This window comes from Sebastes umbrosus, chromosome 12 (genome assembly GCF_015220745.1).
Source record: "Sebastes umbrosus isolate fSebUmb1 chromosome 12, fSebUmb1.pri, whole genome shotgun sequence".
NCBI lineage: Eukaryota > Metazoa > Chordata > Actinopteri > Perciformes > Sebastidae > Sebastes > Sebastes umbrosus.
In genome coordinates this window covers 21,686,649-21,702,755 of record NC_051280.1, presented here as the reverse complement: position 1 = coordinate 21,702,755, position 16,107 = coordinate 21,686,649, and the positions used below count along the sequence as shown (strand labels likewise).

The following is a 16,107-nucleotide window of genomic DNA, read 5'->3' as shown; positions in this document are numbered from 1 at the left end:
CACAGGCCTCTATGATTGACACCTCAGGACTGTGTTTATAGCATCTTATGACTACTCTGAACCCCCCCCACACACACACACACACACACAGACACACACACACACACGGTCAGACCGGATATGAAATGGTTTGTGATGTCCAGTACATGAAGCACATGAGTACACTCCGGCTTCTTTCTGATCTACTCTCTGTCCTCTGGACACCAGCCAATTACTGAGAGCGGCCAAGGGGAACTACGAGATGAAGCTCTCCCCTCTTCCTCATTCTGTCCATCACTTATTTCTCTCTCTCTCTTTCTATTTTTCTCCTTCTCCATCTATCTCCCTGTTTGCCCACCTGTCTATTTCTATTTGTTCTGTCTCTGTCCTCTCTGTCTTTCTTGTTCTCTTTCTGGCCATCTCTACTTTAGTCTCTCTATTTGTGTGTGTGTGTGTGTGTGTGTGTGTGTGTGTGTGTGTGAGAGAGAGAGTCTGCCTTTGTATGTGTGTCTTATTTCCCAGTGGGCTGTCTGTCATACGTTGACCCTGACCTTCTCCAGAGCTCCTGCACAAATATTTACTCTCTCGCTGACAGCCACACACACACACACACACACGCACACACACACACACACACAAACACCTACAAAAAGAAAGAAGAAAAAAAAGAAAGAGAGGGAGCTCAATTTCAGTTCAATTAAAGCAAACACATATCCACACACACACTTTTCTAGTGGTAACCCAAGCTGATGGCTCACTAATTTTGAGCCGGGGTGATTATCCCGCAGTGTAAAAACAGATTAAATAGATACCAGGTGTGTGTCTGTGTGAATGGGGTCATGGGCGAGGGACAGAAAGACAGAGAGAGAAGGAGAAGAAGAAGAAGAGAGAGAGTATGACAGGTCTATAGAAGGAGTCTGTTGGGAGTTTGGTTCACAGTCTGAATAACTTACTCTTCTGTCTGTTTCTTTTTTGCTATCAAGATAAAAGACGAGAGGAACACAAAGATTCACCTTTTCCTTCTAAACACAAGGCAGTCCCGTCAACACACACACGCAAAGTCTAAATACACAGATTTAAACCTTCACTATAACGTTCTCTCTCCCCAGGCACACACGTAGCTTAAACATCCTCCATAAAAAACCCTACAGAGCTTTAACCCACTATAAACCCACATCCACACATCTCATCTCCCCTGATACACTCAGACACACACCGCGGCAGTAAACGTGCCCACATCGGCCGGCCCCGTGACCGGCAGAGTGTGTGTAGGAGGAGCTGTGCACCTCCTTTCCTCACCCACGTTATTTTCAGTTCATCACTCTCAATAATTCATTCTCTCAGGCGGAGGAGGAAACAAGAGCCCCGTGCCTTTTTCTCTGTGTCAGTCACACTCATGCAGATGTACCTGTCAAGTGGGAGGCCAGATTCTAGCTGTCTTTTAATCTGTGGGTGGGCAACGGTTGACTTCCGTCAGCCACGCTCTCAGGAAAGTCTGCACTCGTATGTTTTATTCCTATTCGAGAAGAACATCACTTAGACCTCAGAGTCATGAACACAAAAGCCCAGAAAGAGAGCGCTTTGTCTCGCCGCCTCGCTGGTTTGCGAGGGTGTGTATACATTGCTGAGTATACATCTCTGTGAATGAATGTGTGTGTGTCCCCAAGTGCCATCCTCGACCTCCCAGTATTACCTTGTTACGAATGAAGCACCCCATAAATAACACTTCCCCACCTACAAACACACCTCCTTGACGCCACGGCGCCCATTCAGCGTCGCGCAGGAAGTCAAGGGTGTCACACACAAAAGAGTCCCCTCTTGGAGAAAAATATCGACAAAACAATTAGGTCAATAGGTAGATCTGGTTTATGAAGCGGCCTTGAGAGGTAATGACACTCATAGACCGCGATGATGCCCTTTCAGCATAGCGCTGGGTGAAGCAGGGTGGCAGTTTGGAGAGGGATCTTAGCAGAGTCTGACATAAACGTCATGATTTACGCTGCTATTTTTGAGCATGTTTATTTTCAGCTTAACTGAGGTTACACGCTTGCATGAGCTGTGTTAAATGTGTGTGTTATTTCCTAACACTTGCACATTTTTGCAATCTGTTTAGTTGTAATTGACAGCAGAGCAGAAGAATGTAGCTTGCAGGTGTATTTAGCTACCTATACAAGGTGTCAGTTCCAGCCTGCAGACACTTGTAATACAGCAGCAGCTGGTCTAAACAGCCATGTTTAAAAATGTAATCTGTCACATCTCTCATCGGGTCCCGTGTAAACGTTCTTTGTTCTGGGCCCACGCTCGAGCAGAATATTTGAGTTTTCTGAGTGGTTCCTCTCGGCTGTAAAACAATAGCGCAGCTGTACTGCATACGAAAGCAGCGACAAATTGGACTTCGACCGCGGCTACATCTGTACGTCGTGTTTGGAGCTGAGCAGTAACGCTTGTGTCCAATCAGTCTGACGGGGTGATCGTACATCTGGAAGCCATCCATAAACTAAAAAGAGAGGGAGAGAGGGAGGGAGGGAGGGAAAGAGGGGATAAGGGGAAGGGGTCAATGGCTGTCTTCCTGTTCCTGTGTTTCCTGTTGAGCAGACCCGCTGGCTGCCTGCATGCCTCCTCTGCTTTCTCTCGCACATACATGCACCTTTCTCCAGACCTTTAGATCGTTAAGTGGAGCAAACTCAACACTGATTCAACACTATAGAAATGTGAAAATTATGAACTTTCCCATGAGTGCACACATGTTTATCCCTAACTGGAGCTCAACAGCTTATGGAACACAGTCAATTAATGGCAACTGTACCCAAAGGAGACACTCTCTCCCGTCTACACCTCTCCCCTCTCTCCTCTCTCTCTCTCTCTCTCTGCCTCCGTCTGTAGGGAATAGTGCTATATAAAGACGTGAGGAGTTGAAACATGCGTTAACAGTTTCTCAGTCCTTGGCCTGCTTTTCCTCCTTCTCTCTAAGGCTTTGTTCACACGGCTCAACCCACTGCACCAGACTCGGCTGAGCTTTACGAGCTCGCGTCTCGCAAAAGCCACCTCGATGTCCTCGGGTTTTGTCGCGGCTAACACTTCGGCGGTGAAAATGCATCTCGGTACCAAGGTGGTGGCTTTTGGCAACCCTACTCGTGTCTGGCGAGCGAGCCGCCACGGCGAAAGAGGAGCTGTGCTGGGAGGAACTGTGTGAATAGACATTATCTGGGTCAGTGCTGTGTGGGTACGTAGACGGGGACTATGGTGTGTAGAGGATATAGCGAGCGCCTAAGCCTTTGTGATTTTGTGTGTCATTTATTCAAACACAAAAGAGAGGAGATGAGAAAACGAGGGAGAGGGGGGAAAAGGGATGGAGGTTAGGAGAGAGAAGATAAGGGCGTAACGATGTAAAAAGGGGGCTCCAAATAAATGAAAAGTGAAGTCAGACGGACGGACGGACATGTCGAGCGGCAGAAAGATGCGCAGATGACTCGCCTTTACTTGGCCCATATATCCATTTGTCCTTTAAGAACATCTGGCTGGTAATAACACCCTGCTGGCTGCCACTTCAACAGCGTAATGCCCTAATGCCTGCAGCATTGTACATACATACACACACATGCATTGCATACACACACATTGCTTGTACTGTATACACACAAAAATCTCTCGAGTTGCTCTTGACTTGACCGCCCACTCTCTGCCTACCCACACCTTCTTGCTCTCAAGCTCCCTGAGCTGCCACCAAGAGAAGAGCAAAGAAATGAGAGAGGTGTGTGTGTGTGTGTGTGTGTGTGTGTGTGTGTGTGTGTGTGTGTGTGCGTGTGCGTGTGCGTGTGCGTGTGTGAACATACTACATGCAGGAGGGAGCGTTTGACCTTCAAAACTCTGTATGTGATCAACATAAAAATACTCACTTTACCGACCGCCTCGACTGTCCACACACACACACACACACACACACACACACACACACACACTCACACACACACTCTTCTGGTGAAAGGATAGAGGCAGAGATCAAGCTCTGTGTTGGAGAGGCAATAAAGAAAGGCAGGCTCCCTACTGAGCTTTCAACACACACCTACACACACACACACACACACACCGCCCTCTGTAAGTGAGCTCAATCTCTTTCACAGGTGCGAAGATTAGCCTTTTCCTACATCTGTTCCCTGCTCAAACCTTTCATTATGAACAGAGGCTGCAATCCTCTTATGAGATATAAAATGTAAAAGTCAATTGTGTATGTGTGTTTGTCTGTCTGTGTGTGTGTGTGTGTGTCTGTGTCTATGTGTGTGCGTACGTGGTCATGGTCTTTCTTTCATTATATGCGTCTGAGTGCATATCTTGATGGAGCCTTCGCAGCACATGTATCATATAACTTTCACTTATCTGCACAGAATGTGAGTCGTCTCGCCGAGAACAAACAAAGGCTTTTTACTGTAAATCCTTTCCTGCTGCGCCGCGGTCGGAGCCAGGTCCGATCGACTGGGCGGCTGAGCGGCAGGCCTTTGATCGCCCGCTCGTCACTGGGCAGACAGAAAGTCGAATTCCCCTCCACAGGTTGAGCAATGTTTTCCAAAAATATCATACTACAGGGTTTTCTTTTTTTTTTTTCTTCTCCTGAAAATGACATTGTGCAGGACTTAGTTATCCCTCCCAAAAGTTATGATCTCATAGTTGTGGTCAAATAGGGTTTAGAGTGTGTAAGGAGCTAAAGCAGCGTGATGTTTTCCTGGCTTTAAGGGTTTATGTGGCTCTGCCTTAAAGGAATAGTTCAACATTGGAGCTATTTTCTTTTAGCGAAAAACTGTTTTTTCAACACACTTCTGCGTAGCGTCTCTTGCTGGAAGTTGCCAGTTACAGTTGGTGAGCACAGATTTTGGTTTTGATTACTGTACAGGCACCATGATACCAAACCTGCCAACCTAACTGTGATGACAAGACTTCAATTTACGGCGCCCGTCAAGAAATATTCAAGCACATAACACAAGATTACACAAGATTTTTTGCACAGGTTACGAGATACAACGTGTTAATTAGTGAGATTTTAGAGGTGCTGGATAAGCATTTTTTGCTACCTTTGGACCTGTTTCCAGTAGGGCTTTCTGTCTGTCTCCATTTCCCCCGTTTCAGTGCTGCTGCCGCACTACTGTACACACACGCACCTCTACACACAACAAACGGCAATATCCGTCTGAGAATAACTAATAATAATTAATGTTGAATGTTGATTTAGAGGTTGATTACCATGGCAATAGTCGAAGCTTTGAAGCATTCAGGTCAGCCCTAGTTTCCAGTCTTTATGCTAAGCTAAACTAACGGGCTGTAGGCAGTAGCTTCATATTTACCAAACAGACATGAGAGTGGTATCAATCTGTGCCTCTATCTCCTGGCAAGAAAGCAAATAAGCGTGTCCCGTGATTCTTTTAAATTCACCTCAACAGGGCTCCACTTCTCGACTCACAACATGAAACCGTCAAAATCACAAAGAAACAGTCGCATATACTGTTGATGATTTATTTTTAACTTTTAACAAACAAAAAAACAGGAAACATTCCTGACTCTAACTCAAGGTCAAAGACCTCAGATGCACCGCTGCCCCGTTCTACACACATTTCCTACAGTACATGCTTGCTCTAGTAAACTCTGTTCTACCCATAGAGTTAGAATAGGAGTAGAACGGACATTCGCATTCAGATCAACGCAGCAGGATGACTAGAGAGGTGTCCATTTACAGTATATTTGTGCAGTTGCCATAGCAACCAGTTGTAGCCGGTTGTAGCAGGCTAACGTCCGTATAAACTGACTTGCATCAAGTCGCGGACTCACTCATGCCTATTTCCTGCCATGCTGGCTGTCCCTTTTATAAGTGAAGGAAAGTGAATTGGCCTTAACAGATGTTGATTCGGCTTCTGTGACTACCTCCGCTGCCGGCTCAGCGGGGAGCAACACACTTTACAGCCCCACTGACGTGTGTGGTCACCATAACCACTAACTACAATCGCCATTTTCTTTTGAACTAGTCAAATGACCACGACAAACAGTTCAATGTCAGTTCTACGTCTATTCTATTTCTCTGGTCTCACCCCTTCTTTTTATAGCAGATGATCATTATTATCTAAATAACCATAATAGATACAAATAAAAATTGCACAAAATAGAAGTATTCATTCTTGAGTAAAAACATCAAAATTACATTCTTTAAATAATGCGTCAAGCTGTGAAAATATACTTTGCATCTCACAAAAATGTCTCTAATGAAACGTATTTGTCAAACTGTTGAACTGTGCATAGGATGCTCAGACATGAGATTGATGTCTTCTTCTCTAATTCTCAGAAAGAGTGAATACGAATGTATCATACTTGTATCGCAATTCTTTAAAGTATTATTTCAAGCCATGTAGCAGTCCAGAAACCCATTGTGTCTGCATCCACAGCGTTCCAAATGAACACATAGCTGACAAGACAATTCACACCGGCACATTGGAGCGATTTTTCACTTTGGTTTCGGTCCAATTTGAGAAGTGCAAACAACAGCAGGCGAGCTGAGTGGAATCAGTATGATGAGTGTGGTGTGACTTTGAAAAGTTCCTCTTGTAAACTAAGTTCTCGCTTCATGTTGGCAGCATCAAACAGACAAATGAATAAGAAGAGAAGAGAAGAGAAGGGAAGGGAAGGAGTAGACCATTAGACAGGTATAGATAGACAGACATGTCATGCTGACCTATATTACTTTTGCCCGCTGAGAAAGAGAGAGAGGGGATGAGAGCAGGAGATCTTGTGTCGAGGTGACAGGTGTCTGTCCTTCTCCACTCTGTCTCCTCCATCTCTCAGGCATCTGAGGCAGTAATTGGTGCTGTCAGACACACAGAGAAGGACAGGACACACACACACACACACACAAACGTCTAGTCACAGCTGCACACACATACACACTCCTGCCCTTCAGCGTGTTCCTCTAGGGCTTAAGGCAGGAGAGGTTCGAGAGGAGAATTCACTACATTCCCTACCAGCTGTGAGACAGAGAGACAGCAGGAGAGGGCAAGGGAGTACGAGGTGGTAAAGGAGGCGGAGGGGGGTAGAGGAAACAGTGGCAGACAGAAACAGAGAGGGAGAACAGAAACAGAATGCACAAGAGACAAAGACACAGAGAGAAAAGAAAGCAAGAGAGCGAGCGAGGCAGGCGGGGGGCTTGGGCTGCACTGACAGAGGCCTCTGCATGGGGTAGAGAGAAATGGACAAGGGTGAGCAACTGTATGTGGCACAGAGACAGGGAGAGAGAGAGAGTATGTGTTTGGATATGAGTGAGGGAGAAAGAGATTATGTAACTCCAGTGGTGACCAAGCAGATGAGTATGATTTCATGTGATTGAGCAACAGTGCAAACCACAGTACGATACGATACGATACCATACCATACCATACGATACATTAAAGGACAGGGACATTTTATATTTTACTGCCAACAATGTATTGATCCTACTAACAAGTATTGCCGGTGTAGCAACAGTCTGATAAAGCTTATTCCTCTGTGCTATAGAGCTCCATTGTTGTCCATCAAAAAACACATCAATGAGTCACACCACTGCTTTGGTGGCCGTTTTTTCCTCCATTACAATAAACATGGGCCCAGTTTTACGTCACTCCCACATACTGCACACCGTCCTGCTGCGTTAAATACTCGCTAGAGCACCAAATGTGTATGAATCCGTATATGAAAATGTTGAATCATACACTTCTAGGGACTTCTACTTTGGAAAATATCTAAATTTATACAGTAAAAATGTTTGATTTTCAGCATGTATGTAGTCAGAGATGTCTAGGAGTCACATGTGCCAGTCATTCTCAGGCATTATTTATTACATTTTTTTTATATTTCCCTCACAAATTAGTGGTATTTAGTTTTTAACTTATAAGGGACATGTAATGTTTTATACTTCTGGTGAATATGATCCAATCAATCTTATTTCCATACATGTATTTTGTATATACAGTTCCCTTCGTTAACACCTTACTTTGAAAACCTTCGTAGTCATACATGTATACCATCGCTAGCTCTTACTGTTAGCTCCGTTCTCTTTATACATCCATGGTCCGCTTCATCGAGGCCGTTTGAATGCATTTAACATAAATGTCAGTATATGGGTGCTCTACAGTTGTAGCAGCGGCCGATTTGACCACAGAGATGAGAGTGGCGGCTGGCTTGACCGCACGTTACCGCAATACGATAACGTTTCCTGTCCATGACAGAGTTAGCATGCAGCTTTAGCCATCATGTCTAGCTCTGCTTTTCCTGGCAATGTGTGAACCCCAAAGTGTTTCCATACTTTACTGTATGTGTAGTGGAGTGTTTATCACTTTTGATTTAAAATGTGAGGGTGCAGGTCGTATCCACGTGGAACCTCCGCCGTTTTCTGCTTTGTCGTTTAGTTGATGGATGTGGAACGGATATGACGTCACGTTAATGAAACTACAACAATAAAAGCGGTAACTTCCTTCAACCTCTGCATAGACTCAAATGAAGCAAATATATCGATTCTGGCATTAAACATTTTTATTTCAGAATCGTAAAAAAATAAATCGTGATACATAGGTGAATCGTTTTTTTTCTCCCCACCCGTAAAGAATAGTGTCCCTCTTGAGCAGCGTCCCTTTTTGTCGTAAAATAATTGACCAGATTTAATTGAATCCAGTGTCCAAACATTAACAACATCAAAACACGCTCACACATTTAAACACACTTTGTGCCTCACTTTAGGGAATAAGAAGCAAGCATGGGGTGGGAAAATAGAAAAAGGGAAAGATGAACCCGTGATCTATAAATGTTTAACGAGTGCAGACAGAGGAGATGAGGGCTGCGAGGAGGAGGAGGAGGAGGAGGGAGACAGAAAGAAAAATGGTGAGGTGAAAAAGGAAGACAGTATCAGAAAGGACGGGTGAGGAGCAAAATGGGGGTCTTGCAGAGGGAGAACAGGCCCATTATAGAAGCAGACACCAGAGCAAGGTTAGAAAATAGCAGAGAGGAAGGGAGAGAGCCAGAGATTGAGGAAAAAAAGGCTGTAATTGGAGGTGTCTGGTGTTTGTCTAACACAGAGAGGCTAGTAATGATTCCATTAGCGCCTCACACCGAGAGAGAGAGAGAGAGAGAGAGAGAGAGAGAGAGAGACGGGGACACTGAGATAGAGAGAGAGAGACAAAAAGAGGAAGCTAGAGAGGCCAAAACAAGAAGATTCACACAGAACATTAGAACAAGAAAACAATGAGCGTCAGAGCAGCTAAATGGTAAAACAACCGCACACAAAAAGAACAAGAGAAAGGGAATTCAAGGCGGTCCATTAAAAGGCTTGTTCACCTGCACGATGACGATAATTACAAATGCCCCTCCAGTCCTCTCCCCAGCTCTCTCTCCCCCACCTCTCTTTGTGTGACGGCAAACGAGAGAGGGTGATTTAAATGCATTAGCGGAGTGTGTTTTCCCTATGGAAGACCTACAGGCTGTGCCGGGCCAGGAACCTTTTGTTTGGAGCATGACGGCGAGCGCTGAGAGGACTCTTTAAAAGCCTGGCCCTTGTTCTCTCAGGGACACATTAAAGCACAACGCACTGGGTTGTTGTACTTCTCCGTGTCCTCCCATGTCTTTGTTAAAAGCAGGCTGATTACAGATGCAGTTACATTAGGTGGCTAAGTGAAATTATGACGAGGGAAGGGAACAATATCAGAATAGAGGCGCGTGCGGGCGAAATAGCACCAATGTCATTTTAATAACAGAAAGCTGGTTTCCAGGGTGTTCTTTTCTGGCATTATCTCGCAGGCTGCAAACAAATATGAGATGTGTTAGACTGACATACGTGGGACAGCAAATTCTCCTGCTGTATGAGGAGGAGATTTCATTGCTATGCAAATCCTTCCCAAGATCCCACAGAAAAATGTTTTTCCTAATACTGAGTAGGTGGCGTAGACAAGCCTGCGGCGGATTTCAATTCACCGCGAAGGAATTAAAATCTGTAGGAAAATGCTATTTGATTGTTTCCAGAATAATTGCTGCGCCACAAAATATGCCTCGAAATGAGCTGAAACGAAAAACCTGGCTTTCCCTCCTGTGTTGCAGACACTGGGCACCTGTTTAGCCTCCACATCTGTATTGACCATAACTTATTAGACGAGGGACACGTATATTTCCTGGCCTGTGACCTCAGACTGTCAAAGGGACTCGTTACATTACCGCACGACTACAGCACACACAAACACACACACACACACACACACTAACACACACATGCTGTTATTGAGTCAAAGCTAGCTTGTTAATCGTGCTTACCTTGCTCTCTTTAGTCTCTACGGAGTGATAAGACTCAGGGAGCAGACTGATGAGGTCATGGAGATCACTGAGGTCAACCGCTCTGCTGCATCAGAACGACTTTAAATAAAAGTTTCAATACCGGGAATGTGCCCTAGACCTACAGGCTGTAATTGAAAACCTGTCAGTGAGATCACCTGTCAAATAACCGCACTATAGCGTGTCACTTTTACAAGACAGACATGCAGCTCAACAGCCGTGCGTTTCATGATTGAGATGCAGCCAGAGTTCTGCCACAATCTGTGCACATTACCAGTCTGCAAGCTGCAGAGAGCAGCTTCTGTTCTTATTCACTTGTCTCTAAGGCCCAACTGCCAAGTTTTCTGGGCGTCTTGGCGGCTGCTTCTCCAAAACAAACTGAAATTGCATTATGTGCACCGATTTCCAAGTTTGCCGTGATGAATATCTATGATTCCATTTTCTTGTCGGGGAGGAAGCGAGCCCGTGGGGACGGGTGACGGCGTGAGTCTAATACAGCTCGCTCACTCAAATGCATGCACACACAGTATGCACACACACATACTGCACGTGCCATCTGTGGAGTTTTACGATTCAATAATCTGCTTCCTAAGGCGTACCTTTTCCTCTCGTGCAACACAAGCACACATCAATAAGCACTTTCTCACACACACACACACACACACACACGCATGTACCACTCACCCCTACTCAGCAGGGAAAATGAGATATTCAGCTCTGACAGACTCACACACACACACACTCCAAAAATAGGGGGGATGTGCCTCAAAGCAACTCCTCCTCTGTTCTCTGCAAGAACTGTCCTCGCATTGTATAAAAGTCACTCGGAGCGACAACGCCCACGCTGACACAAACACACACACACACATGTCAGTAACCTAAATACACAGTGTCATTGTCATTCCATCCTCAGTTTCACAGCAGAATTCATAGAGTGCCGAAACGTTTCTGCGCATGCCCGTTCGGCAAAGACACACCCGCACACACACATTTATTATACATTTATTTATGACATCACATATTCACGTCCTAGAGAGCAGGATGGATATGATTGCTGTTGCTCATTTAAAAGCACTTTTGTAAGCTGTTGAGAGTTTCTTTCATTTCAGAAGGCCAAACCTTTATGAGACCCGTGCATACGGAGAAACACACACATTCCCACACATTCCCACACATGACCCCAGAACCCCCAGACTCACGTTGGCAGACGTCCTTGTTCTCCTCGAAGCCCGGTTTGCACACACACCTCCCGATGGGAACCAGCCAGCCTCCGTCCGCGCTGCAGTACATCTTCGGAGCCTCAAACTCCTCGGAGGCGTTCACGCAGATGCCGTGGACCTCCACCAGCGCCGTGTCTCCGCCCGTTATCGTGTCGGGGAACTGGGCCAAGTTGAGCACAGTGAGGGGACACTTCTTGTAGAAGACCCTGACTGAGACCAGAGCGATGCAGGCGCCCAGGTCCTGGAAGGCCAGGTAGAAACCCTTTTTACTCAGGTTGCTGATGTCGCGCACCTCCGTGTTCAGCTTCATCACGCGGTCGCCAACGTCCACCTGCGGACGAAGGACATTTTTACATGTGTTAGTTCATTTTAATAGGAGCATTCAAATTCAATCAGAGCATTTTAAAGTTAGAATTCTATTTTGGTACAACGCTGCTGCCTGAAACTCAGGCAGAAATAATTAGGTCCTCAAAATCCTGTCAATTTGGCAAGCAAATGGGATACGATTAACTAAGTTTAAATATAACACACATTCAAACCTAGATTTCTTTTCTAAGAGTCGGTGGCAAATGGTGAATATCTCATTTTGGAATGCAACTCTTCTGTTTGAGAATCAGACAATCAGATGGCCACATACAAACAGACGGAGCACAATGCTAAAATCTTTGGAAACACTTTTCTAGACATAGAGCCAGCATACAGCTGCAATGCTTTTAAAGAAGGGGAACGAAGAGTAAGAATCCTGATTGAAGACAAACAAAACTTTGCGTCACATTAATTTTAGTGATAGTTATGAGGTCATTTGGAAATCTTTATTTGTTGCATTACTGTGTATTTTGCAGAGGTGGGAGTAAGTCACACATGTGCATGTCTCAAGTCTTAAACCTTAAAGTCCCAATTTATTGTGGTAAGAATCAAGCAAGTCAAGTTGTATGAAATTCTTATGATCTACCCCAATTTAACCTGTCCTGAAGTAAATGCTGACCGCCCAATTATAAAATGTCTGTTTTACTACAAATATAAAATTATTTCTATAATTTAAGTGATGCATGACATAAATAAAACACCATGGAAATAATTAAATCATAAATTGGCTCACATTTTATAAAATCATTTGTTACATAGCCAATACATAATCATTGATTTGTTCATATAACATGCATTGGATTCTGAAATCAACAGTTTTTTTTTATTGTAATATCTGTAAACTTTTTGTTACTTTTTTTTCTATATTTGTAGAGCGAGAGAGTGCGTTTTTTTTTCGCGTAGGTTTTGCCGGTTGGAGGTCTGGTGACACCAGAAAGCTTAAAATCCCACCACCGCTTCAGGTACCATAGTAACTGCCTGACAGCCGCAGTTTATCTTCTCGCTGTATGTGTGCTCGTTATTGTGCTTGCGCACTCTTGAATTGTGTAGCCTACTCTCTCGTAATTCTACATTGACAACTAAATCTTTGGCCTCTGCTGGTCTGCCGCGTCCTACGAGGTTGCCAGGTTTCAATTCAATTCAATTTATTTTTGTAGAGCGTCAAATCACAACAGAAGTTATCTCAAGACGCTTTATATATAGAGCAGGTCTTAGACCGTACACCATACAGGTTTGTGAGCATTGGACTACAATTCACCCAATCATGTTTCAAAAGCAAAGCTTAATTTGACAATATCTAGAAAAATGCAAATAGTTAATAAAAAAGTCATGTCCTTGAATACCAAGTCAAAGTCATGTTGAGTCTTTTATCAATGTTAGTCAAGCAAGTCCTCAAATTTGCGACTCAAGTCTGACTCGAGTCAAGTCATGTGACACGAGTCCCCACTTCTTGTATTTGGTAATGCCCTATTTTATGTTGTGGATGTGTACACAATGCATATGTGTGAGTGTGTATGTTTACATGTTATATACACAGTACATGTAAGTACCTCTGTGTGTGTGTGTGTGTGTGTGTGTCCATACCTGTGTAAAACTCTCATCAGCAGCGATAGTATCGATCTTGACGTACTGGCTTTCCTTGATGAACCACAGGTTGGCGCTGTTGGACTCGTAGTAGTACATGTTGAATGTCTGCAAGACAAACATCCATCACCTTTCAAACTCTAGAAACTTATCAGACACAACAGAATAACACAGTTAAACGAGACTGATCACAGTGAGAGAGTCCGTCCATTGTGACATTTTAACAAGGCCCCCATCCAGTAGCTCTCCAGCTATTCTGCTGCTTCTCCTCAAATCTCAGTCCATCTGTCTCGATGGCCAGTCGGCAACACTGTCTGCGGCTTCATGAAAGTGCAGCCCTGTGCTGTCTCGTATTATCTCCTACTACTCATTCTGGAGATGTAATGAGAGTGAAAAGGGTGCAGAGGGCAGACAAAGTAGAGAGAAATGACTACAGAGGAGCAGTGATATCAGGCTGATATGAGAGAACGGGGGCCAGTAAAAAAAATATATATTACAAGTTAAAATATACGAGGAGCCACAAAAGAAGCCTCCAGAGCGCCGTCTGTTTCATTCTGCAGCTATTCTCTCATGCCATTCTTTTCTCTGGTCTATTTATCTATTCATCAAAGTGAACTTCCATCTGTGTGTTTGTGTTGAGTGAGCATTGAATGGGAAAAAAAATCATAAAAAGTATGATTTTTTTTTGCTGCTCTGCAGTGCAGTGTAGTACAATGTGCAGAGTACGCACTGATTTCATACCAAGTAGTCATAGTAAATGCGAAACCAACACCTTTTGACTGGCCTTACATTAATAAATATATAATAATCCAATATTCTGTGAAATGTGGGGAAACAAATCTTTCTCTATCACTGATTTAATGTTTATTTAATAAGTGTATATATATAATATATATGTATAATCTGGCTTCATGCACTTAAAAAAACCAATACATTTTCAACCTTGTGTAACAACATCAAGTACATATCTAGTGCTGCACTTTGCTCTTGCTTGCTTCTCATTCTGTAATGTGTTTTTTTTGCTGTCTCGAGTGTCTAGGTTTTCTGCTGCAGTATAAAAGGAGGCAGCAAAAGCAAACAATACTGCATAATTGTATCAGATAAAATATGAAGATCAGGCAGGTTTAATTGAAAATGCAGAGGAGTGTTATTGAAGTTAATTTGCTGATTTAGTTGATTAGCTCAGCACGCTAAACAAAGTGTCGATCGTGTGTGCTGTGGGGTGAATTTGTTCCAATTTGTAATTAAACCATTTTCACAACAAATCCAATATGTATCTGCTAAGCTAGTTATACATTTGAGAAGTGAAGGATAGAAGAAATACTGATTGCATTAACTGGGTTTTATCCAAAAGGCTAAGAGCCCTGCAAAGTCAGAGAATATTTTGTAGTCGTGCAGAAGTGATTTATCTGATACGAACCCCAGACTCCAAACAATGTCTGCCTCCACCATGTTCCAAATCAAACTTACTCCTGTGCTATTGATCTCCAAAGCAGAAACGTCTCTCTTTTTTATTTTTTTTAACTTGCTTCCTTCCAAAAGAAATTCAGACTGCACACAGCTACACACCAGCACCCATGGAGCTCATCAAAATTCAATGTCTTTCTCACCAAGAGTGAACAAATAAGCAGCACAAATGCAACAGGAGGGCTTAAACACACACACAGCAGATGCAAGGACATTTGTTATCTGCCACCATACTGCGTGTGTGTTCAAAAGCTTGCATGTGTATCATCCTGTGTGTGTGGGAAGAGATGCAGACCTCCTTGCAGGTCCCGGGCACCCCGGGCAGGCTGTTACAGTCCCTCAGGGTGAACTTGATCTCGATGTGGACGCGCTGCGCTCCTTCTCTGCTGATGTGGCGCGTCCTCAGCCAGTTGTTCTGGTTGGCCTCCATGACGCTGCACACCTGGTAGGTCCTCATCGGGGTGTTCCTCTCATCCATCACGCTGATCTCCTCCCACTGAGGATGAGAAAGAGGAGGTTTAGAGAGGAAAGGGAAAAAAAACAAAGAGATAGCTGTTTATTTTTCGTGAAATTTCTGATTGGAGTTCCACATTTATCAGACGACACTTTTTATGCCTCCGCGGCAACGACAGCTGTGGCCAGAGGCATTCTGTTTTGGGGTTTTCCGTCCGTACCATTCTCGTGAACGCGATATCTCAGGAACGCCTGGAGGGAATTTCTTCAAATTTAGCGTAGACGTCCCCTTGGACTCAAGGATGAATGATTAGAATTTGGTAGTCGTTGTGAAGCTCAAAGTGGGTCGCTCCGGCCGTCGCAATCTTGGCAGTGACAACACAGCCTCACTCACGGCTAATCCAAAAATGGGCAAAGAGGTGGATCGTCGGTGAAGCTGAGGCGGGCCAGGTGACGCAGCAGAGCAGACAGCCAGCAGCTAGCGACCTAGCACCTGTCACTCAAAGCGCCCACTCCCTCATTATGCCAAACTTTAAGCCTTAAGATAATTTAAACGGTCGAGTTCTATAAGAAATTCACACCCCGTACAGTTGTCATGAACGGGGATATTAGCTGTAGAGACCAAAGGTGTTTGTACCAGGCTGTTAACATGTTTATTTCTGCTGTAAAGTCGGGCATTTTAACATGGGGGTCTATGGAGATTGACTCCCTTTTGGAG

General features: G+C 44.2%; 1 protein-coding gene across 3 annotated transcripts in view; it reads right to left on the bottom strand.

Moving 5' to 3' along the window:
* epha4b (eph receptor A4b) overlaps positions 1-16,107 on the bottom strand; it is a 95,634-nt gene that overhangs the window by 54,833 nt on the left and 24,694 nt on the right. For all 3 annotated transcript variants that reach the window (XM_037787534.1, XM_037787535.1, XM_037787533.1), the window contains exons 3-5: positions 15,232-15,432; positions 13,470-13,577; positions 11,499-11,850 (exon numbers count right to left, since the gene is read on the bottom strand). In XM_037787534.1, the coding sequence (XP_037643462.1) occupies positions 11,499-11,850; positions 13,470-13,577; positions 15,232-15,432 (661 nt within the window). The remainder of the gene's footprint in view (positions 1-11,498; positions 11,851-13,469; positions 13,578-15,231; positions 15,433-16,107) is intronic.